This window comes from Meleagris gallopavo, chromosome 1 (assembly GCF_905368555.1).
Source record: "Meleagris gallopavo chromosome 1, MGAL_WU_HG_1.1, whole genome shotgun sequence".
NCBI classification, from domain to species: domain Eukaryota; kingdom Metazoa; phylum Chordata; class Aves; order Galliformes; family Phasianidae; genus Meleagris; species Meleagris gallopavo.
In genome coordinates, this window is record NC_139404.1 from 55,260,997 (window position 1) to 55,286,097 (window position 25,101).

General features: G+C 40.9%; 1 protein-coding gene across 5 annotated transcripts in view; it reads right to left on the reverse strand.

Moving 5' to 3' along the window:
* TBXAS1 (thromboxane A synthase 1) overlaps nt 1-25,101 on the reverse strand; it is a 246,457-nt gene that overhangs the window by 164,996 nt on the left and 56,360 nt on the right. For 4 of the 5 annotated variants that reach the window (XM_085228360.1, XM_085228350.1, XM_085228340.1 and 1 more), the window contains one exon: nt 16,174-16,267. In XM_085228360.1, coding sequence (XP_085084486.1) covers nt 16,174-16,267 — 94 coding nt within the window. Of the gene's footprint in view, nt 1-10,611; nt 10,637-16,173; nt 16,268-25,101 lie in introns of those variants that run through there. The other variant, XM_085228362.1, reaches the window with a different exon arrangement.

The window sequence follows — 25,101 nt, forward strand, 5'->3', positions numbered from 1 at the left end:
ATGAAACAAAGATCTGAAAGAACTAAAAGTCATCACACACTCCATCTGTGTTCAGCTCCCAAGTTTTCATTGTTTACTGTGCCAACAAAGAACACAAACCAAGATCCAACACAAAGCACTGTATGCAGAGTACTCCATCAAGGAAGAGAGCTGGAAAAGAGCATTACATGTGAGAGGCATTAATCGTTCCACTTAATGCATTACTGGAAGGTAGTCAGGCTACTTCTGTATTCTTCTGTATTGTAACACAGCTGGACAAGCTTCCTCTTGTCCAATTTCCACCTTGTATGGATGCACACTTTCAAGCATGAGGGCAAATAAGTGTCCCTAAAGATTGTGCTGCCCTCTGATGCAGAATATTGCTATCTGCAGCATGGACAGACCCATTTTTATTACTATCACATGGCACCTCTGGAAAAGCCACAAGGATAAGAGCAGACAAATCTACTTGACACACACCCAAGCCCAAAGGTGAGTCCGTACACTTGGAAATCCTCATCCTATCCATACAAACAAATGCTTAATGTGCTTCATCCTGGTCCCAAATGTGCAATCCACCAGGTAGGACAGACTTACCCTCAACCACAATGGTCAAAAACATGGTGTAAGATCTTTAAGAGGACAGAACAGTCTTATTTCTCTTGGAATAAGGTAAGTACAGCCCCAACAGTTGCATCAAACCATGCTTTGTCTACCTTAAAATAGTTACTCCAACAAATTCTCCTTGTTTTCATAAACTTACTGTTCATGTTTCTCTAGAAGCCAGACAGTGTTTAAGACCCAAGCCATCAAGGCAGTATCTGGTAGTATCCAAGCACAGAGAACAGACACACTGAAAAGCCATGTCAAACCTCCCTGGAATAAGACAGACCGAAACATTCAGTGCCAAGCCCAGCACATGCTGGGCAGATCAGGGAGAACAGTAGGAACTGGGACAGGACAGCACAAGGAAACTAAGCAGGAGTCTGCAGTGGAATGAGAATTCGGGACAGCTCTCAAGATCAGTAAGGCCACCAACCAGCACTCAAAGTGAGCACAGAGGGTGCCAGGAAAAGGCACAGTCATTCCTTCAACTCTGCTCTGTCTATCTATCTATCTGTGTGGTTTTTTTTAAACAATGAATGATGTTATACACCTGCAGGTACCAGATATTTTCTAGAGAGCTGATACATTCAGCTGCCATTTCACAGCTACATAGAAGAAAAGAGAGAGGCTTGGCACCCCTCATTCAGTACAACAGCTATGCAGAATTTGCCACTTTGGCATAAAGCATAAAGTTGAGAGCAACCACTGCCTTTCCCTTTCGCTGTGAATTTGCTGCATTCCTAGCAGATTGGGCCATTGGCAGAAAGGAACCACTGCCTGGGACAGAAGACAACTCTTCCATTACACCCTCATGTAAAGCAACAGCAGGGGACAGCAGAAAAATCAAAGACTTTATGAAGGCATCAGCTCAAACTGAAAACTGTCTGCTCCTGTACTGTACTGCATTTTTTACTCTTACAGTATCAAATCACCACCATAATGCTGTTGAGAGGCTTTGGACGCTGCTGGCTCCACTGTGGAGCCACATTGCTCAACAGTAGTTCCAAGTTAGGGGCTTTTTCCTGGAGACCCTCAAAGAAAAGGGAACTCCGATCTGGTAAACGATAAAACTCCAAATTATTGGCAACTTGAAGAACAAATTTGTCAAAAACTAAGAAATGAAAAAATATGAACTAAAACATTAACAAACAGCGCTAAAAAATTTAAGCTAACATCAATGCTTGTTCCTGGTTTTCCCTCATCGAACGGAGCTGGAACAGTCAATACTGGAAACTGTGTCATCCACTCATGCCCAGAGAAGTAAAGGGGCGTCCTACCACATTACTGAGTGTAGCAGAACACCCTATCAAAGCTAAAAGTAATCCAGCTGGTGTGAGACCTGGCAGCAGCCTATTAACTAGCTAATCTCTAAATCCAGCCCTTGCACAACAGGTGCATTAGGAAATACTATCATGACCAGAAGGTGGATGAGTTCCTGCTTCACCGTAAGACCTCTGTGAGGGCTACGTGAGGGCTGAACAGTTCTGGGACTGCTTAAACTTCAGGGATAATACTGTTGTTTCTCTCCCTTACCCCTCCTCCTCCTCCCCCCCCTCCCAACCACTCTAAATACTTGGCCTCTCCATCAAACACAAGGGTCAACACCTCTTTTTAGTTCAAGAGCAAAAATATACAGGGTCAATCTGAAAGCAAAAATAAAAGCAAGACCCCTGTGAAGAGCATACATATCTATCCCTCACTCTCCTGATAAAATTTCAAGCTAAAAGTGTTATTCACACAGACACATGCATATTAGAATTTCTGTATGTTTATTCAGAACAGCCTCAGGTTAATTAAATGACAATGCAGGATGCCAAAGAAAATCATATCCTTCGAAACACAGACAGCTATCTCCACTCCTGTGGAACAGGTTATTTTGAGACAATGAGTGATTAAATTCAATTAAAGCAACAGCTTCGAAGCACCGGCTTCAGGGCAGGGTTCCTCTCTCGCAAAGACCCTTAACCTACTAGCTGGATGTTCCCTTCCTTCCAAAACCTTTGTGGGGTGCAAGGTGAGAGGCAGGAGAAAGAACGTTAACTGTCTCTTTTTACAGTAGCCAGTTGTCAGAGGAGGTGGGGAAAAACAAACCACATGGAAAACAATTGGCAATTTGCGGTCTTGACCATTTAAAAATGAGTCCCAAAATAGTCTGCTAAATTGTTTCACCCGGAGCAAAATTACCCGTGGATACATATGTATGCACACATAAACAGCATCTCTTGACGCAGTGCTGATGGTGACTGCAGTCAAGGAAGAAACGTTATTACATTGCACATTGTGAAAAGACCACAATACAGTAATTATTCTGAAAGGTTTTCACAAAGCACAATTATTAAGCTAACATTATCCCATTATTGTTTGTTGCTATGGAGATAATATAATCAATATATTTTCTGGATTGATTTTTTTAATACTACTAGCACGTTTCACAATACAGCAAGATTTAATGCATTAACTGATTTTAGTTTATGATTGGCAAAGTCTTGAGGCAATAGATTGCAATCCATCTCACGCCTATTATTCCGTCAAGACATTAATGCCAAAATCTCTGCTTCAAAAGCAAGTTTTTGTTGTTGAAAAAGAGAAAAAGGATACTAATTTCTTAGAAGAGATTCAATATTTCAAAAATGAATTTAAACGCTTTTTCACGTTTTTCCAAAGCCAAACAAAAACAACCAGACTGACTATAGAAGCAGCAGAAAAGCAAGCTGTGTTTGAACCCTAAACTTCAGATGCTTTTTATTCCCAGGGATTTTTTGAGCAATTATCCTTCTTGTAATATGAACTGCAGCAATGAAAGACTCTGGGAAAGAAGAAGCAATTGAAGTGCTAAGCAAGAGTCTATTGGATGCAAATGCATTTTACAGCAACAGCTCTTTCTGTGCAGACATGGAGGAGTCAAGCAGTAGCTGTTCTCATGTCCAATGAAGACATCAGACACTTCACTGCTGATCTCAAGGTGGTGAAGCAAAACTGTTGTAGTCAGAGCCCTCAGTTTCTTCACCCACAGAATCCCAGGAATCTCTTTTCCAGGTTTGCCTCTGCAGATGATGAACTGTTTGCAAATCAAGCAACTGCTGTGTGGCACAGTGGTGAGTCTGCAAGAATCTGAGTCTCAGTCAGATCTTTACAAGCCAGTAAGTAGTACACTATGTTAAGAGGCTTTTGGCAGTGACATTTCATCTGGTTGCGTATCGTAGGAATAGATGGACTCACCATTCTGCAATGTCTCAAAGCCTGATAACATATCTTTCCATGATTACGCAAAGAGGGATTTTTCCTCCCGTATGACTTGAGCTATGCTAAGCTACCTTCCTCTCATTCACTTTCAGAGATGATTGTATTCCAGCAGCATGGTCTATGCTCAGGTCAGAATGTACAAGTGCAGCATACTAGGTCTTTGGTGACTAAATAAAAGGAGCTATAGCAACATATGTAATTAACAACATCTAATGATTCTGAGAATCAGTTACACTTCTATGTTCTGCAGTAAGGATTTAGCAGCCTTGGGTTAGGCACCAGTATACGACCACTGGCCACAGTGTATACAACTACTTGCATAAAAGGTGAGATTATTCATTACAGTAATTCCACCTTCTCTCTTCCCTAAAGGCATCCGATTAGGTGGACTTGTCTTGTCTACTTGATGTGGGCTGGGGCCCAGTAACTTAACTTCTGGACTGACTGGAGGGAATCCATCAGGAATGATTATTCACAGACTAAATTTGTTGCCTGTGCAACACATCTGGCCCTTCTGGCCCAGGGGATAAGTAAAAAAGAGTTAGGAATTCACATTCACATCCCACCCCCTATAAGACCCCTCTGCTGTCACTAACCAAACAGAGCCAGGAAATGTTTATAAGCCACCTTTGTCCTCACTGGTCTGCACAACCAGGTCCTTTTCTTCCATTGTGTTTCTGATGGATTCCGCTTTTATCAAAATGGCTCTGAACTGCTGCCTTGTTTTGCTTTGCTTGTGAGCACAGCTTTTTCTTTACCTTAGTAAACCATCTTTATCTCAACCCACGAGTTCTCACATTTGTACCTTTCCAATTCTCTCCCAGTCCCACCTGGGAAGTGTGGGCGAGTGGCTGCATGGTGCTGAGCTGCCTGTTGGGGTCAAACCACAGCACGTGGGCATGTGTCACAGTGGACAAGAAGGCACATACTTATGTGCCTTTCCACTTTGTTTACTTTTATGCTACCTTATAAAGGATTCTTTTGCCATAAAGAGGTTAGAAAAGTAGGTATGATACTCTGATTCAAACAGGGTATTGTCACATGTGCAGCCTTAAAAAGGACACCATCTGCTAGTTTATTGGCACAGTGAAGCATTGCTTGATACACATCATTGTTTCCAATATAAAGAAAAACTTATTTGTTTCATACCACTGACTACATGCTGTCCACCACAACGCATCATCATGCAACTACCCAGAAATTCTGCAAAAATAAAAACTAATTTAGCTGTGGTCAGTCAGGGGATATCAATTTTGGCAACAAGAATGAATGACACAGTTATGCTCCCAAGCAACTAGTCTCACTAGCAGATAGACGGCACCTCAAGTAAATTGGCTGCAGGCCTCATTTTAATATTCATTCAGATCAAGTAGATCCCACAAGTGAGACTCACTTCACCTCAGTGTTGTAGGAGTAAGATGCCACCTAGAAAAAGTAAAGTAATCAGGGTCCCACAAAAAAGATGCTGATCACAATTTGCTTATGTAGCAATTACAGAATGTATCTATCTTCTTCTAAACAAAGATTACATTTATTTTTTATGAACCAAGTCACAAAGGTATCCATGAAAAAACTCAATATAACTCCACAATGCAAAGAACAAATTCTGCTGTTGGAGAATGCTGAGTTCACAAACAGCTGAGAGTCAAGCAGCATCGTGAAGCATTGCACAGAGGCATCCATTCCAGGGAAATCCTGCCTCTGGGCAGCAGAACTTCTGGAGCTCAGCCCTGCCAGGCCAGCTGACCTTGGCCAGTAGGTTGATCCACTGGCTGCTGTTGGAAACTACTGGGTCCCACAGACTCATCTTTTGTACTTCTCCTCACATATATAACTCTGCTTTAGCAGAAACAGAGAGAAGACAAAGACCACACATGTCGCCAGCCCTTCCACAGGTCACACCAGAATGCAAAAGGTCCTCATGGACCCCCTTCCCTGCTCCCATCACAGCTAAATACAACCTAATCCGCAGCCCTTTGCCCCTAACTATGCGAAAAGGTCGATCCAAGCTGGGAGGCTGGAAGCAAAGCTGGCAAAACCACACTGCAGTCTCAGAGCTCCCTTTGCAGGCTCCGTAACAGTGCTGTGTTCAGGGAGATGGGAGCCGTTCAAATGTTTTGACAGAACATGCCGATTCCTCGGGAATGTTTTTATTCTAGTCAATGTGCCAATTCTGCACAGATTTCCAGTGGAAAGCAGGCAGACAGTCTGGGTCTGGGTCTCCTGAAATAAAACAATTTCATCCAGAAAGAAGAATGTTGCATTTTCAGACTATATTTAAACTGGATTTGTAATTGTTTTAGTCAGTTTCTTTGATCATTTTCAATTTTACCTAGCAGCTGCATTTCCTGGCAGGATCTAAAGACAGGACAAAAAACACTTAAACATTGTAGAAAATTAAACTCCAGCAGAGTACCTCTGAGGACTTTTGAGATCTAAGTATAAGGAAACAGAGCACAGAGATAAACAACACAGAACCTTCCCCAAACCCACTAACTTTACACTAAATAAATGATGCCCTAATTAGAGCCACTTAGTCTGCTTCTACAAGAACCCAAACACCTTCATGTTTGTATTTGCAGTTGTCTTTCAAAGGTTTTCTTTTTCCCTTTCGCCTTAGGGAGTTATTTATAGGGCTATTATAATTTGAGGTCTGGTCTTCTCGTGGCAGGTCTTCCATCCAGGAAATGAAATAGCATTAGAAAATGAAATCTCACATTTATGAGGTCTCTCAGATGGCTCCCAGGGGCACAGGAGGGGGGAAAAGGTAGTGAAAAATATAAACACAAATATAACTACAACATACTTGCGCGATCCCTAATTCTATCTGTCATGAACTATAAGAAACTCTTTATTAAAATAGAGACCCCTAGTATAAGGTCACCAACCGCAGCTTCTTTTTCCCTTCAAAAAAATCTCAATTCTTCTCTTGCATGTGATAAAGAGCCTTTTCAGCCTTTTCCACCATAGTTTGGCTGCAAGATGCTCCTGTCCAAGACTGTCCTCATATGCAGAGCACAAAGAAGAATTATTCAAATGTCACCCTTCCCTGCTGCCTTGCCACGCGGTTTTCACTGAATATTATATGTTCTGGTGTATAAACTGATCAAAACAGTTTTCATCTCTTTGCCAGATGTAACCCTTGCAAAATATATATATATATCAATCACCGATTTCTTGTACATATCTCTATGCACTTATTTTCTAGAATACTCTGTAGAGCCATGAGGTGTTTTATCCAGGTTTAATCATGTGCTGTTTTGACATATAGAGGTGGATGCAAATAAACCCCCCAAAAATAGAGACTTAGGGCTTCCACATCTCCTTTTTATCTGTTTCACCCCAACACCTGCTCTTGCCATACATCTTTTTCACTTTCCATGACTGGACTATAATTGTGGTTTTTGAAGTCCCAGTCAGCTTCCCAGAGAATACTTAAACACTTTAAATCACAATTACATGTGATTTCCTATGGCTCTTGTAGTCCAACATTTACTAATGCTAGCTGAATCGCCTCTAGCATCATACTACCTATGAAAAGTTAACTGCTTTGCATAATGCCATAAGTAAAAAAGGTCATTAGTTACCTCGCCCAAAATCTATGGAAGGTGACAAAAAATAATAAAGACTAAATTGCACTTATCTTAATGCTTTGGTTTGCTCTTCCCTGAAATTTATTAAGAAAATATATATTTGGGATCCTTTAGAACACATACATAAGTTTCCATTTCTTTTTGTCTTGCTTGTAATTCTCATTCACAATTCCATTTCACCAAAACAAGAATGTTTAGTGACAAGCTTATTTTTTTTTCCTACCTGAATATTCAGAAGTGCCCCAGTACAACTTTCCAAAAAACTTTTTGCCTAAAAGTCACAGAATACTTAAGAATTTCAAAACACAACAATAATAGCAAAGGAATAAAAAGAATGCTAAAACTACAGGGACAGCCCAAGACTGTATCAATCAATCTGCTGCATGCTGAAAACAGAAAGAAAAGCCAACAGCTATTTGAAATACCTAGTTTTAAACACTGAGGTTGTTTTGACTGTAGAAAATACTCTTCTCTCTCAAATCTGCTTTGAGTCTAACTCCGGTTAATTCTGGTTTCACACTACTGTCTGTGCTTAGGTATTCATTGAGGCCTCAGAGTATGTGGAGAATTAGATTGCATTTGATCTTTATATCCCTCAGACAATTTGGTCCTTTCTTACACTTCCACACCTACCTATGCAACTTCCATGGTTATGCATTTTGATACAGACATTTGCCCAAAAAAACCCAACAGATAAATAAAAGCAACAAAAAAACAGACCAAAAAATACCAACAATCACCTATTTCTCACAACAGCAACAGCTGCTTTACACCAGTATCACATATGCTGCTACTTAAGCCCTCATGGCTCTGTCCCAGAACCCAAACCTACAGTACTCTCCTACACTGCATCCATTTGATCATTTAAGCCAAGACCGAGACCTAATTTCCCATTCAGATCCTCCTTGGGAAGGAGGATCTTTCATCCACTACCCTCTTGAGGAAGGGAGGAAGGGTAAAGAATCCAGTAGGTCGTACATCCTACATTCAGATAAAGCCACAAGAAGAGAACATCACCCAAAGTTCCCAGTAGGCAGCTAGAAGGCAGTACACAATTAATACTGGGGACTTAGCAGCACATGTTTGAACAGACAGCTCTGCAAAGCCTTGTATTACTCACTCCAATACAAAACCAAGCCCAGCTAGTTACAGTAGATCAGAATTACAGCAGCTGTACCTTCCCACTTCAAGGAAAGAAAGGAGGAAGTATTTGTTTACTACCCTTTCAGGATGTCTTGATGTACAGAAGGCCAGCTTCTTATCTGAAGAGACTTGTCATGTTGTAAACATTTCTAGTGGAGCTTGGGTTAGCAGCACTTGTAAGAAAACCCTAATAAAAATAAATTGTTATATATTTACCCATATGCTGAGGAGCATATGGCTAATGCATTTAGACACTGCTCATGAAGTTAACACTCAGCTAAATTTGTTGGCTCATGGATAATGACTTTTCTCAACAACCAATCTGAGCTGGCTATAATTTTAGCATTATAGCTGATACCTGGCCACTATTATAAAAAGTACTGGTGCTGCTGACATACAACTTCTTTTTCTGAATATAGATTTCTATGCATCAGAATAAAAAGTTGATAGCATATGATGCCACTAAATTGCAGATTTACAGGTAACAAAACAGAGACTGCTCTAATTCACTGCACTACTGAGTCTAAGTCTTTCTGTTTTAATTTCAAGGAGTAATAGATTTGGCATTTATTTCAATCCTACTTTCTCCAAGCCAGTGTTGCATTTATGTGAATATAGTCAAAACTCAACAGAAGACAATGAGGCCTAAGAAATGTTTCCACTTTAAGACCATGTGCAGAAGCTTGTGAAGTTCACTTCAACAGCTTGTTCAGTTATATCACCACTGAGCTGCTCTTCAAGGTGAAGAGCATGACTTGTATGATCAGAGGAATTATGGAATTCAAGGCAAATTCCAGCTATGCTGGGTCTATCTGTATGTTGCTACCACTGAAATTCCACATTATCTTAATTCTCTTAACTATTGTGTAGCACAACTGTTTTATGTCTATTATTGCTACACTGCATGCCACAGCTAGCTTTAATTCAGTAGTATGCATTGCTTAAAGAGTAGGCTATTGATAAGACTCAGGACTTTTCTGTGATTAACATGCAAATACAGTCTCCAAGAAGAACAAATACATGGCAGACTTCCCCTATATCACTCCCAGCAGCCACATGTCATTTAAATGATGCAGACCTCTACTCAAATGGATATTGGGTAGCCATTTCTCTGCTGCCACCCAAAATAAATAAATAAATAAATAAATAAATAAATAAATAAAGGAGAAATGAATTTCTATCAAGAATGGAATGAAATCACAAAGAATCCTGATGATCTTTTAAACTGACCTTATTCAGATATTTCAGACCAGGGCTGCCACTGATTCACAATTCTATCTGCTCTTCATCTATTGTCAGAACATTTCAATTTCTTCCAGCCTTCAAACTGTTCACTCTTTTAAAGAGAGCAGTAACATTAGTCTCCCAAAATCTACCAGAGAATGCCCCCAAATAAGTCACTTAGGCACTGAACAAAGTGTTTCACCATAAATAGATGACAAAGCAAGACATATGTACCAGAATATCATCCATGCCAGTCATTTTGCAGGCAGGTAAAAAGAAGCACAAGGTGAAATAAAAGAAAGAACTTTGCTTATCCAGAAAATAAAAAGCTTTTCCCCAGTCAGACTTGCCCAGAAACACTCTGGGAGTCTGGGGAAAGCTAGGAACATGACTGAAAAAATCTCCCTCACTTTGCTGTGAGCCATTGAAAAAATTCCTTTTCCACATAGTTGTTAGAGCCCTTTGCATATAGATATCAATTGCCACAGCCTTTCCCCCTTACTTAAAGTGAGAATAAAGTATGCCAAAAGAAACTGCCAAAGCATAGCTAAGAGAATACCAAAGACATGATGTTGCTCATCAATGAAATCTTCATCTCCTTTGAAAGGCAACTACTCCACTGTTTCTATAGGAGGCATTCACCCAGCTGTCTGCAGTACTGCAAACAGAACAGCAGTAGAGCAGGCAGAAGGTACACAGCAATAAACTGTTCTTTGGACTACAAAAGGCAAAGCTTAGATCTTTCTCCTTTCAAAGGAAAAAAATATTTCAAGAAAGCAAAAGCATCTTTCACAACCACTACCCTTGGGTCACCATTACCTACCAGCAAAGCAGCAGTGATTCACCTTTTTTCCATCACATAAGACCTGCCAGTTGCTTTGTGCCTCATAATACTGTCTCCAGTTTTCAGAGAGGTTATTTACGGAGAATCTGTTGACGTCATATCAGGAATACTTCATGAACATAGCTATCAGATACATCAAGTGCAAGAACGTCAAGGATATCAAGTCTGTACGTAAGTCTGTCTGAGGAGTACACACTGCTCCCCCAGAGGCTCTCCCTGCTGAGGCCCCACAAACATGGTAAGTAGTTGTCCAAAGCCATTCTGAGAAACCAGAGACTCTGCTCTTGCTGAAGGGTGCCTATGGTATTTAGCCAGTTAATTGCCCTGTCTCAGCCTCCTGCATTAGGTTCCAACAACCAGGTACTATTCTGACTTTGCAGGTAATATGACAATGCTAATATCTGATCAAAGAAGGTGGCAGAGATTATCAGCTGAAACTAGGAAAATATACATATTTGAAGTGGAGAGGGACTGTACAAACAGCTTACAAACGTGAATACACACATAAAACCACATCTAATCCCAAGTTTTCTGTCATGTTGCAGACTACAAAGTGGCTGTGTTCAGATCTACACCACATGGTGCATTTCTTTTAACATGAACACACAAACAGGCCTCCCAGTTAAGAGGAGTTTCCCCAGGACATGAAGACAATCCAAAGCACCCATGAGGTATAGATGATCAAAATCCACAGTGCATGTGCACAGTCAGAGGAGATATACCAGGCTGGTCACCAATGTCATGGTCACCCTTCCTGGTTCCATGTAGATAGCCACCAAGTGGCAGAGCACATGCTCCCTTATCCTGCTTATCTGTGCAAAGCAGCACAAAGCCATATGTAAGCTTTCACTGTCAGTGTAAGCCACATTATTATTGTAATTAAATCCAGGTTCAAAGTCTGAGAGCTCCTCTTCCTCCCTCTTCTCTTCCTTCTCTTCCTCCCCCACCCACCATTTGCCTTTCTCCAACCCTGCTTGGGTTTGCATGCTGTGTCATTAAATTCCAGAAGAGTAAATGCTGCAGCCTCTCTCCAAGCACTGAGACACTGCTTTCTAGGCTGAAAATCAGGCACAAGGCTCATTTCATTCCTGCAAGGAGTCAGCCTTTTATTTTTCTTTACTTCCCAGTCAAAGGGATGCCTGAGGGAAAAAGGTGATGTTTGCTCTCTGCTTTCTTGCTACATTCCCCCCTTGTCCTCTCCTATCCGCCAGCCATAAAACAACATGGCCCAAGCAGATCCCAAACTGAAGGCACAACAAAGAACCACACAGCCCCCACTCCCATTCAGCAGAAGTGAGCAGCGTCAGGGTAGCCCAGGATCCACAAGTAGGCCAGACAGAAATAAACAGAGTAAACAAAGAGTATCCTGTCCAAGCAGAGAGGGGCTAAAGAGAGCGATGGCCTTCATTAAAATGCAAGGCAGGGACACAAGCAGCCAGTCCAAAGCATCGCTGGAGCTTGCTAGGAGCAATAGGAGGAGAGCAACACGTGTTCATGCCAACACGGACCCAGTGCACATCACCCAGCCACATACAGGGCACAGCCATGTACCTTCCTACCAAGTACCCAAACAAGGCAGCCAAGGTGCACCCCAAAAAAGCAGACCAGTGAGCTCCTGGCTGCAGCAGGACACTGCTCTGAGGCTGGACAGAGTGCAGCTACAGTACCAGGCCCTAAGCTGCTCAAATGTCAGCACCAGTGGCATTTAACAACAGCATAGCTGCCTTCTAAGAGATGAGAAATGGGGAGAAAGGCACAGCAGAACCATAGCAACAGGTCCAGTGTTCACTGTGTTTCTTCAGGAGGAAGGGTAACACAGCATGTGTGTGCTCCATTTTCAGTGCATTTGTTGCATAGTAAAATATTTACCCTGCAAATTAACAGGACAGCTCTGCTTAGTATTTCTGCAATCTGCCCTTCTCACTTATACACTTGTATGGGCTTCAAAGCCCATGCTGTGCATACTTTTGTGTCTCCCGTTTCATGAAGAAAGTAAAAAAGCAGTTTCCAGATTGGTAAGAAAAATAACAGTACGTGGAGAGATAGGGGAACAGCCAGGAGCTCCTAGCAAAACACTGGTCTGTCTGCTGCAAGTCTGCTCAGTTATTGGGAAAACTGAACACGCTGCTTTTTTTTGAACGGTCTAATCATATTTACTATTACATCAGACCTACCCACCACAAATTGTTCTCATGCAATGGAAAAATTTTTAATCTAATACCTTAGACTCAGATGATTTCCCAGCTGCAGAACTGCAATAATTTCATATCTTCTCATTTTTTAGATAAGCTGATTAACGGGGATATGTTTTAGATTCAGGGTGCAATTATCTCACTCTATTGTACTTGAGAGAAAAGTGGCAACATACAGTAAAACAACATTGTTTTCCCCAGATCAACTGTTAAAGTCTACTTTTCTGTGATGGAAATAGGCCTTTCTTGTTGCCTTTCCCTTATCCCCTTAACTTTCAGCACTTCCTCTTCCTTTCTTAGAGATATTACATTATAGCAACTCTTATTTCAGGCATTTCTCAGGCAATTTATTTTCTTAAAGGAAAAAATGAGTCTTTAAAAAAAAAATAAAATCTCATAGAGAAGACATTTTCTCATTTAAAATACATTTCAAAGTTTATTAAAAACCTCAATCCAGCTCCACTGGTCAAATCCTGCTTGTAGCATTCATTCATTTTCAGGCTCGCTTACAGAATAATAACAACAGCAAAGAACCATAAGTCCTGATGTTCTGTTAACATATATGGTAGAATAAAATGAGAACGTTCACTAGCATCTGTAAAACTGATTCACACCCATGTAAGCAAGGGAAAAAGAAAAACAGTTCTTGAATTTATGCCATTACAAGATGAAAAAAGTGCTTATTCCTACAATTTTGCCAAGAGCTTTGGGTAGTTTTTTCTTAAATCCACAGGCCTGAGATTTACTTGGTTACATTAGAGGGACTCACCTTGCTCCTCCATTTTTCCCTTAAATTTCTAGGGATGATTCTAGAAGGAAAGTTCAAAGTGTCAAGATAAGCACACTCTTTGGACTGAAAGGCTGTTCAAGTGTTTTGATTTCTAATTTTCATTCACATACAGAGGTTTTCAAAATGTGCTGATTTGTAGACCAAATTCAACTAGAAACGCACAGGTTTCACATATGCAGATTCCTGTACACCACATGAGAATTCATTACTCTTTGCCACCATTCATGAATGCCTCTGATACAAATGGGTCACGGGCTGAAAGCTTCTTTTAGTAGGATTGTAGCTTGCATTCTTCCATGCATAGCACTGGTGATACAGTACAGCAAGAGAAGGAGCTGGCCTGTTAAGAGAAGCCCTTTAAAAAGCCAGTTTGGTGAAAAGACATGGCTGTGTGAACAAGCAAGTGAAAAAATTTCTTAATGTTACAGCAAACTACTGCTCTTGCACCACTGTCCCATTGGCAGCTAAGTCTCTAAAACCTGCCCCAGCCCTGAGGAAGGTGGGAGGCAGCAGTTACCCCACCAAAAGAAAGCAGAAGCTGTCCTCTACTGCCTACATTGAGGAGAAAAGTTTTACAGAAAATGCTCTGCTGGAGAACAGCCAGCAGAATAATGGCAGCCTTCCTCTTTCCAGCACATTGCTGTGAGTACTACTGCTAAACAAGAAGCCACAAGTACAAGTCCAGAAGACATGGCAAAATATGAGAGAAGGAAGATTTACAAAGAGACTAGATTCATCTCTTCCTATTTCTACTGGCTATAAAACTATAGACAGGATAGATGGTGAAACATCGTAGTGCTGGACACACAGCCCAGTGGGGCTCAAGTTCTTGCATCATCATTCCACTGCTCAAAAATCCTGTCTGGCATTCCATAGTACTTCAAGACATGATTTCATGGCTACCTTTACTTTTTGTTTTTACTCATAATTTAGTAAAATCACACCCTTGTTAGCCTGTTTTAAGCAATTTTAATGAATGCAACTGCCTGACAGATACAGATAATAGTTCAGAGAAACTTTCTGGTCATGCACTGGTAACAGTGTAAGCCTATCTACATCATAACAAAATAACTTAGGCAGCTTTTCTTACAGCAAGTGCTAGCAGGTGACTAATATTAACAGGATTTTGCCACCAAAGAATGAGTCACTTCATGCCATCCAGCTGATTTTAAACCAGAACAATGAGGGTGAACTGGTCTATATTCTATACGATCGGCATCCTCTGTATCTCAGAGTCATCCTATCAATTCCATTCAAATGAATGAAGAGGATGTAAGTCCACTTTTTATGCTATTTTATAAATGAAATCAGATGTACATGTAAAACTGGTATTTAAGAGGGTTTTACCTAATAATGAGTCAGATATCGACAGAACAATCACCATGAAAACCAAGGTAAGAGGCACTACATTCTCATTAATAATTCACATCTCAGCATGGATATTGATGACTATGCACTTAAAACAGGATATTGGGCTGCAGCTGGAGTTAGCCCAGATTTCCTGAAAAGTTGTTGGAACGAAACAGACACATTTGGGAGGCTTTATTGTAGAAGTCTGTAACACAATGGAAAGCACAGCAATGACAGCAGCGTGACAAGGTCCTAAGCTGGAGCAAATGAGGGTTTGCTCACATACAACAGCTGTGGGCACAGAAATAAAGAAAAGAAGCTGCTTGTCTTCAGAAAGCCTCAGGTACACAGGCACTGTAGCAAGACATCCTTGCCTCCACTGCCAACCCCTAAATGAAGTCTGGGAAGGGGTAAATCCTGGCTCCAACCCTTCTGGTAACTCAGGTGCATTGCACATGCCTGAACTCCCCTGGGTTGGCCCTGCCTTCCCACCAGGTGCTCAATCACTATTTCAAGCCCTGACTTAGAATTGCCACTAGAATCCAGAAAAATGGCAGCTCCTCATTATTGACAGCATGTGGACAATCAGAAGCATTACAGACGCTACGCAAGAAACAGAACAGATCAGCGTGAACAGACTAACAGGAGGTGAAGGGAGAGAAGTTTAAGTGAATTAAATCTGATGGCAGAATCTACAGTACTTTCCCTCCCAGTCTAGAAAGGCAATATCCAGAGCACAGAGTAATAGCATCCAGTGATCTCTGACTTCAGTTACTGCTTAGAAGCAAGAAACATTACAAGCTTTAAAATAAATGTGTACATCAGCAAAAACCCAAACAAATAGAAAGGTCATGTGAGCCAAAACCACTCAGAACAAACCAGTTGGGGCTAGTTAACATAATCTGCTCTATTCACATAACTAAGTTTGTTTCACTGAGTGCATGAACTTTCTTGGAAAAGCTCAAGTAATTAACTGCAGGAGCTTATGCATTTTCTTTCCCCTCAAGTTTATTTTACCCTGAAATTAGTACTGTTTGCATACAACTGTTCCTACAGATTTGCTTAAAAAGCTGTGTCTTCCTTGTTCTTTCCAGAGGGAGATGCTTACAGAGATGGTAGTACTGAACATAGGGTCCCCTTCAATTCCTCCTACTTCCTAGTCACTCTTCCCATCAATTTTGGGTAGATACAAATGAAACTATTTATTACCTCACGGAAAAAGAGCAGGTTTCCAATGAAGGGAAGAGGTGGGGGATGTCTGATTCCCACTTTGCTTAGTTTGGAGAAGGGTGCGGTGGAATACCTGGAAAAAATAAGGCAGTAAGTTAATTTTTAACCTTGTCATGATAAGGCTTCCCACACTAATTTGTTCAGGAGACTTCCCTGAGTTCAGAGAGAGAGAAAATACTTCCAGTGTTGACCAAAGAGAACCATCAGATTGGTGACATTGCTCCTTGAGAAACAGAAACCAGCATTTCTGAGAGGGCAGAAGAATGAAGGGACTTAAACACAGGCCTGCAAACTGGGCAGTTAGAATAGCTACTCCTCTTCCCTTGGAAGGTCTTTTAGAATCACAATATGCCTCGGGTTGGAAGGGACCTCAGAGATCACCATAAGTGCATTGTAAGTGAATCATTAAAGCGATCTGAGATTATGGCAAGACTGAAATGGGAACTGGGGTTTTGGCTATTGAGGTACAGCTGGGAAAGAAGCAAAATAGATCTTCACATGATTATTTTCTTCTTCTTCCATCACCACTACCTATACAGGAACAGAACAGGAATTCAAACTAGTCACAGTTGTGAGTGAGCCAAGACACTGTCAATGTTTCCAAGTCAAGCCTAGTATTTGGGCCAGATATGCTGATTAAGTGATTTTCCAGCTGCCAGTCAGCAAATTAAACAAAGATTAAAAAAAAAAAAAAAAAAAAAAAACACAGGGAAACAAAACACAGACTGAAAAGCTTCATGCATCCCTTGTTTCAGATGGAATTGTGGCATGTCAACAGAGACAATACTGAGCAGGGGAGGAAGCAACCCCAAAGCCTTCTCCCCTTTCTTTCTTAACACACACAATGAGTTTAAGTCAGCGGATTTCAGGTAGCGAAACCTGTGAGTGCAGGAGCTGACAGCAGCAATTTTGATTAGCCAAAGACACATTAATACTGATTGTTATCATGCTGAACGCTATCACCAGGAGGACCTGTGTAAAAGATCATTAAGATTAATAAAGACAGTATCTTGATTAGCACCGCAGCTCAGAGCAATAACAATTTTAAAGCACTCCCGCAGCTGTCCCCGCTCACTCCATGATGTTTCCACATCCAGTACAGTTTTGGTATCTGCAAACCACATTTCTTTGAGAGAAAGGTGAAGTATGAGAGCAGAGCCCCTCCTAACAGGGCAGTTCTGAACTACTAAGTGGTCCTTTAGCTTTGAAGCACAAAGATGGTGGGACTGGGGATCAAATTAAATCAAATTAAATTTAAAACCATTGACTGAATACAGCGTAGGGGTCATGGTATCAGCTGCTTTAGGCTACTGACTTCTACAATTCATCTGAATTACACAATAGATACACAGTCAGGAACAGTGCCCTCAGATCCCAGTGAGCTGACTTCCCTACGAAGCCCAGCTGACAGTCTTGACTCTGCAGACTGTGCTAATCCACTGCTACAACTTGAACACCTCTGGTTTCATATCCCATAAACTACATATGCCTCATTTGAAATACCCCACATAATGCAGGCAAGGTTCTGCTTTAATCAAATGAGTAAGTAATACACAAATCTTGGGGGGCAGGGAGGATGAAGGAGAGGAAGGAGTTGGTGTTAGAAAAGGGTTCTTCCCTCCAGCAGGTGGGAAAAAAAATGCAGCTAGAAAAAGAAGCATAGGAAATTAAGACTGTAAAATCTCATTTGTCCAACAAAACAGAATGGGACTTAAGTAACTAGTCAGTAGCTTTTTGTATTTCAATTTCTTGAGAAAATTTCCTGCAGCACAATACCTATTTTCTTAATGGATTTTCTTTTGTGGAAGATACTTTATAGAAATTGCAATCAGAACATACAGATATGATTATTTTTAAATAGCAATCATGTTATTTCACAGAGGCAGCAGAAACTTTTTCAAACGTAAACCTTCTGAATAGAAGGGATGTGTCTTCAGTCTGTGTCAAAACACTACTTCAGTATTACAAGGTATTTTGAGGAAAAAAGGCACAGAAGTCAACATTTATTATAGTTTTTATATATATTATTGACTCTTCTAGATACTTAACTGCTTTTAAAAAGTTTTTTATTATTTTATTTTAAGTTGAAATAGCTGACATGCTTGGGAAAAAAAACCAACACATTCTAACATCAAAATGACAAGCAGCCTACACGATGCATTTTCTTCCCCAAAGAGAGGATTTTTTTGCTGCTGTTTGAAATCTGCCTAAAGTGCCTTTGTGTCACAGCAAAGCCCTCATCTTCTGTATGTAAACAGCAGAAGAGATGAAAACCTATCTGAATGGAAACCAGTCAGTTTTGCAGCACTTTTTGCTGGATGTTTTCAGCGTAGAATATGTGACAAGTTACAAAGCAGAGCTGGAGCTGGAGCTAACTGCTCATTTCACTGTAGAGTGGACATTGTAAATCCCTGATCTCCCTGTACTGCAAACTGAAACACAAATGTAACAGAATCTTACACTGCACCAATTAATTGATGCGATCTCCAAATACTTAGAAAGAAGCAGAGCTAAGGAGAGCAGTGCTCAAAGCTCAGCACCCAGGCTCACAAGACAAGAAGCACACCTGGGCTCTGAGGACTGTCTGTGCTCTGATGAGCAGCCCATCTTTGTCAGCTTCTGAACTGTACTGGCAGCTCTATACCAAGGATTTGCTTTCCTTTTTCCTTCTAAGAGTTTTCTCTGATGGTTTTTATTCAGCTGCACTGGAAGCAGGTTTTCAAAAGGCAGGGAAACAGGGCTTACAATGAGATGGGAAACAGAAGGACAGTAGTCAACCTACACACCGAAGTACACCAACAAATGGCAGGGCCAGCAGAAAAAAAAGAAATCTCATTAATAAATACATACAGCTCTATACTGCTGAGACTTCAGCATATTTCTGGCATTATTGAAATATCTGTAGTTCTGCAGAAAAGAGTATGCAAGCACTGAAGGACAGACTATGTTGCATGCTCAGAAAGATTTAATATTACACAGGTATCATTCTAAGAGCTTCATTCCTTCCCTTATCTCTGTCATATTTCAGCTCATGCTCACCAATTTGAGGGGGTGGAAGGAGGAAAAAGAGGACATTTGGGGGGGAAGGGAGGGAAGTTAAAAGAATAAAAAGAAAAAAAGAAAAAAGTAAAAAAAAAAAAATCTGTACTGTGCAACACCAAATGAACATCAGTAATGTGTGCATGTGACAGCTTCATGGCAGAGGCTTTGCCTCTTCAGCCAGACAAGACTGATAACTAGGAAGGGGCTAATTTATGTGATTCAGCTACTCAGCACACCCATGACACACATTTGGCCACCTGCTTGCGGAGCTGTGCACAAAGAGTACAAGAAGAAGAGTGGCCAGATTTTGTTGCTGGAAGGGGAGGTAGGCTAGGAGCTGGAGGAGTGCAAACAGGCAGGATTGTCTGGCAGGCAGTCACATCTCATTCACCTCAAGAATCACAGAATCCTTAGAGTTGGAAGGCCATCTAGTCCAACTCCCCTGCAGTGCACACAGACACCACAGCTAGACCAGGCTGCCCAAGGACTGATCCAGCTTTACCTTGAAAGTCTCCAGGGACAGGACATCCACCACAATACTAGGTAACCTGTGACAGAAGAAGCTGGACATCTAAATGAAACAGTTCTGAATCTGCCTCATCGCCAGCAGGAAGTCTGATTTCTCAATTTGATGCTTTGTGTGTTAATATATCCCAAAAATGTATCCGTTATCAGGCAACTTCCAAAATAAAAAATGCTGTTTCTGTGTGAGCACACCGAGGGAAGAAGACCAGCCAGCAGACTAGCAAACAGAAAGGACAAGTCAAGAACTACTTGTATTTCCCTAAGATGAAGAGGATTTGCAAGAAAAAAATGAAAGGAAAAAAACTCCAAAGATTTACACTATTTTTATAACTTGAAAACATACATTTCCACTTTTCCTGTTAAATGTCACCTGTAGTTCTGATATTTCATCTAAAACAATCTAAAAATAGAAGATACTGAAAGGTAACCTAAATGGCCAATGACAGAGAATAACTTCCATACCAGGAATAGGTATCCATCTTATAACATTGGAAAAAGAAGCAAATGACACAGCAAATGACAAATACATTTAAGATCCTGCGTAACTTAGAGAGGATAAATAAAGAATTATTACTCATCATTGCTATAAATAAATAACCAAATAAAAAAAAAAAGCCAGAGGCAACAAATAAATATTCAGGTGGCAGGATTAAAATGAAGCACTTTTCCAAATAATCAATATTCTAACTATGGAACTCTGCCACAGGATCCTGTCTATTCTAGACACTCAAAAAGCTACCAAAAAAAATGGGATTAAATAAAATTAAAGAAAAATCAGCAAGAACTTATTTTGTGAATTTAACAAATATAAAAAAAGAGAAAAGATTAAGGGAAAGTAGAGAAGAACATATTTTTGTAAGCAGGGAACTGGTCTGTAAGCTTCTGGCAGCCTAAGAGATAATACTGTTACAAAACCTAATTAAACTTCAGACTCTGCTTTTCTAAAGACAAGTCTGAAGGAGTCTTTAGGTAAAGGAAGGAGTCATTCTTTAAAGGGAGGGGGTAGGTAAAGGATAAGATTCCAGTGGCAGCAATATTGACTGGACAACCCAGCACATTCTCACTTAAAGGAGAAATATACCATAATATTTACATGCGTAGGGTTTCTTGCACAACTATTCATTTAAAACCCTGGCATTATATTTTGAACAAAGTGACAACACATCAAAAGAAACCAGAGGGAAAGCAGTAATGAAGTGGATCAATAAACAATTCAATAACTCTTTAAAGATATACAAATGGCCTCACAGAGCTGGATGCTTTCTGCGTAGATTGAACATAACTGTTAAGAGAAAGTCAGCACACCAAATACATTCCTGTACACCAGCAAGGGTGACTTAAGCAACATGAAACACAAACTTTCTGCTATACGACAACGTGTAAAAAATAAGGAGAAAGAATTAAAACGAACAGATAATTATTAGAAGTTGTGATGAATATGTGTGTGACAGAACAAACTATCTGCTCCAGCAATCCAGTGTTGATCAATACTGCAAGAAAAAGTATTACACAATCTACCATTAAGTGCAATCAATTTGTACAGCAGAAATCATTCATGAGTTGCCAAATCTGCATCGGAGTTCAACATACCATTGAAACCACCCCAAATCTCTTTCTCAATAGAAAATGCGTCATTCCTTCTACATCTAAGTAATGCACAACCTAATAATATCTGCAAGCTATAAACTAGGACACGCAGAGAGGAGGGGAGGAAAAAGTGATGTTTTTTAATCTTACTGTTGGGAGCTAGGAGATGGGTTATTTTGGAAGACTGTGTGGGAAAACAAAGTATTTTGTTGAAATAATGGAAATCATACCTGCCAAGGAAGAGATAATCATGCATTTTTCGCTTATTTGCCTCTATTAATGTATACCCACAGTAGATCCCACTTAGCACTAGGATACAGTTTTGTGCAAAGTGATAATATACACAATAGTATGGTAGCCTCCCAAACATTACAGTGACGGCGCATAAAATATGTAAGTCTTCCTTGGAGCCCTGCCTAGTAAGTACAGTTTCACCAAGACACTGATATCATCCCTGGGCTGGCGATAGTCAGAGTTTCTGCTCTTAGCCCTCTCTGGGAATTTCTGCATTATGGATACTGCATCAAGATCACTGGAGGGCTGCCATCAGACAAGTCTTTACTCTCATCTCATGCTCAGGACAAACAATATAGGAAAGCATTATTCAGTCCCAACAGAGGAACACAAAGAGAAATGGTTTTGAAAGTGGGTATTCCAGTGTGCATTGCAGCCAATGTGGGTACCACCTCTCACTATCACCTCCAGCAACTGAACTCACAGGAAAAATAAAATAGAATTTTAGAAAGTCAGCTATCCATCCCCACAAGACTTAAGCACTGAAGCAGAAGACAGAAAGTTGAGGAAATTAACTCTTTCTTATAACCTGTTCTACTAACTGTGGTCAAAGGCTACCAAATTGCCCTTTGCTGTTACCCAGCAGTTGCTCTAGTGAAAACAAAGAATTCTGCTGAAAGGAAATATATCTGGATGTGTAGAGTATTCATCTCAGAGGAAAAAACAACTACTGCTCCTATAAATAAATAATCCACAAGTAATGTTTCAGTATATTCCAAAGGTAAGCTTCAAGAGTCTTTAGCCAGCTTGGGATAAAGCTGAGTACTGCAATTTCACTTTCAATTGCAAAAAACCAATACCTTTATGAATTTGTGGGGCTGCAACACCAGTTCTAGAGATAATAAGGGCTTCCACGTGATGCTTGCTCTTCTTAATCACTTGTCTGCACTCCCTATGTTGGGATTTTGACATAACTGCACAAGAATAAGACAGACATTACACACAGGGGCAGATGTTTTACAGCTGTGAAACAAAAATGACCATAGGATTATTATTCCTGGTGCAGTAGCAAGTGCTTTAATTGAATAATGAGCAGGAAAGTCCAAATTATATGCCCAGTATCACATTTATCCTTCATCTATCTGCTAACAATCCTTTTTTAATCCATACTGTTTTGGTCTGCTGAACAATTCTTTTAGTGTCTCTTATCATAAGAGACCTGATAGGCTCAAGGGACTAAATGCAATAAGGCTGCAGGTTGTCACAGTGTGTTTAAAGTTGCTTTGATTTAAAAAAAAAAAAAAAAAAAAAAAACCAACAAAAAAAAAAATAGGAGTGAACCAAGGCCAATTAAATGAGTGGAAAAAAAAAGACCATACAGAAAAGCAACACGCTTTACCATGCTCCAGAGAAGCCCAGGGAGAGACAGATGGTCTGTACAGCAGGCCAATGACAATATTTCATCACTTCTCAGAGTGCAGCCCCTTCACACTGGGCATTGACTTTTCCAAGTAAAGAGCAAATGAACAAGTCATAAATCCATAGCCTCATCCCTTCATTGTGAGCTCGACATTTTTAAACAAGATGATGGAGGTCAATAGCAGTTGCATCCTTACATCTCTACGGTATCCCTGGTAAAGGAGGTGGGACCTCCAACCTGTGTGGACATGAAGGAAGAGTGTCCACAACAGATCTGGGGTTTAATGCACATGGGGGACCATAACAAATATCCACAGGAAACCTGGGTCAGAGCTGATAGCTAAGCTGAGCCCTTTAAGCCCACTGTCTTAACCACAGAACTGGCCTTCCTTTTGCTCCCTGAAACCATGGGTACCATAGCTTTCTTAAGCACCAACTTCCTCTTCCCAACCTTTCTTCACACAGATATTGTGATGCCCACATGAGAATGGTACCATCTCAACGCCATGAGTGCTGTCATATTCCCAAAAGTGCACTCATATCTCAGCTGTCTTTCAGAGCCATTTTAAATCCACGTCATTGGGTTTACCTGGCAGCTCTCTTGATGTCAGTTCCCTGACAGCAGCAATGGGCTTTGGAGCTGAGGTGTGGTACCACATTCCTCAGGGGCAGCAGTACATCCAGAGCACCGAGTGGGCCTAAGGCCTGCATGGCCTTGCACCCTGCCAGGGAGAGGAAAAGGACAAAACTGCTCCCAGAGGCTCAGTGCTGCTCAATGCCTCCGAACCTGAGAGAACTTCCTTGGTTGAAGGTGAGGTGTGGAACACAGGACTTCCTCCTTTTGTCAGACCTGCCAAAACAAAGTGCTTCTGGAACAAACCTCCAGGCTTCCCCAAGTGGTCTTCCCCTCTTGTAACCTCAACACTTCTGACAGACTGCAGGAACAATTCACCTCCCTGTGACAGTTCTGGAAAAAGGCACATAGACCTCATGATTACACTGCATATGAATTGATTTTATTATTATTATTTTTATTTACTTATTCAAGTTAACATCAAGGAGGCACCATTCATTCAGTGCACAGAACATTGCAGATGTGCAGACCAGAAACGGATGTGATCAGAGAGCCAGAGATCATTTCAAAATGTACAGAGTCCTGAATTAATGTTCCACAGCCCAACTTCACTCTGGCATTTCCTAATTTTCATGTGCTTGACTTTACAATCTCACTCACTAATGTGCCTTTAATGCAACTTTCTCTATGCAAGTTCTCAGGTTTTTAAAGAGCTCATTAAAGATCCATCATGTTGCATCACTTTTCATCCCGAGGGGTCATCAATAGACCCTGGACCCACAGCAGAGTCCCGTGCCAAATGAGCTAACAGCAGAGCTGACAGGAGAAGCAGGTTGTCTTTCACACAAGGGAGCTGCGAGGCAGAGGGCCTCTCCACTAGTTCCCCAGGGAGAAAGTGCAGCAAAAGGGGAGAATTCCCCATCTGCCCATCTCATCTACCCACCCTCCTCCATGCAAATCCTCACCCCACTTCCTCCTACTTTAAATCCATTCTTGTCAGACCACTTGCACAAGTCCCCTTCTTTCTCATCACACCAACATTCCTACAACTCAAGCGTTCCCTCCTGCCTGGATTTGCTGCATGCAGTTGGTGGTCAGGCCAAGAGGAAAAGGGCTGGTGGAGAGGTGCAAGGCTCCCTGCCTTGTGCCCAAACCTCACTGATGCTATCACACAAGCTACACAAAGGGTTTTGAGTTCCTGCAGTTGGAGCAAGCTGAGCTGCACACAGGCACTGGCTTCCCAGAGGGTGGGAGTATGCTTAGCAAAGACAGAATCAGAAATGTTAACTTCAAGTTACATATATACAAAAGAAATTCCAATGAATGTGTGCTAACTGCAAATTTTGAAAGGATTACAGCTTACCCAGACTTGCAAGAGAAAGGCAAAAGATATATCAACTGACACAAACTACCTCCTATCACCAAATACCAAATACCTCTGTCAAAGCATAAGAAAATTAATATAAAAATCAAGTGTCACCTCTAAATAGTATAAATACTACACAATCTTAAAAATAAACAAGTAA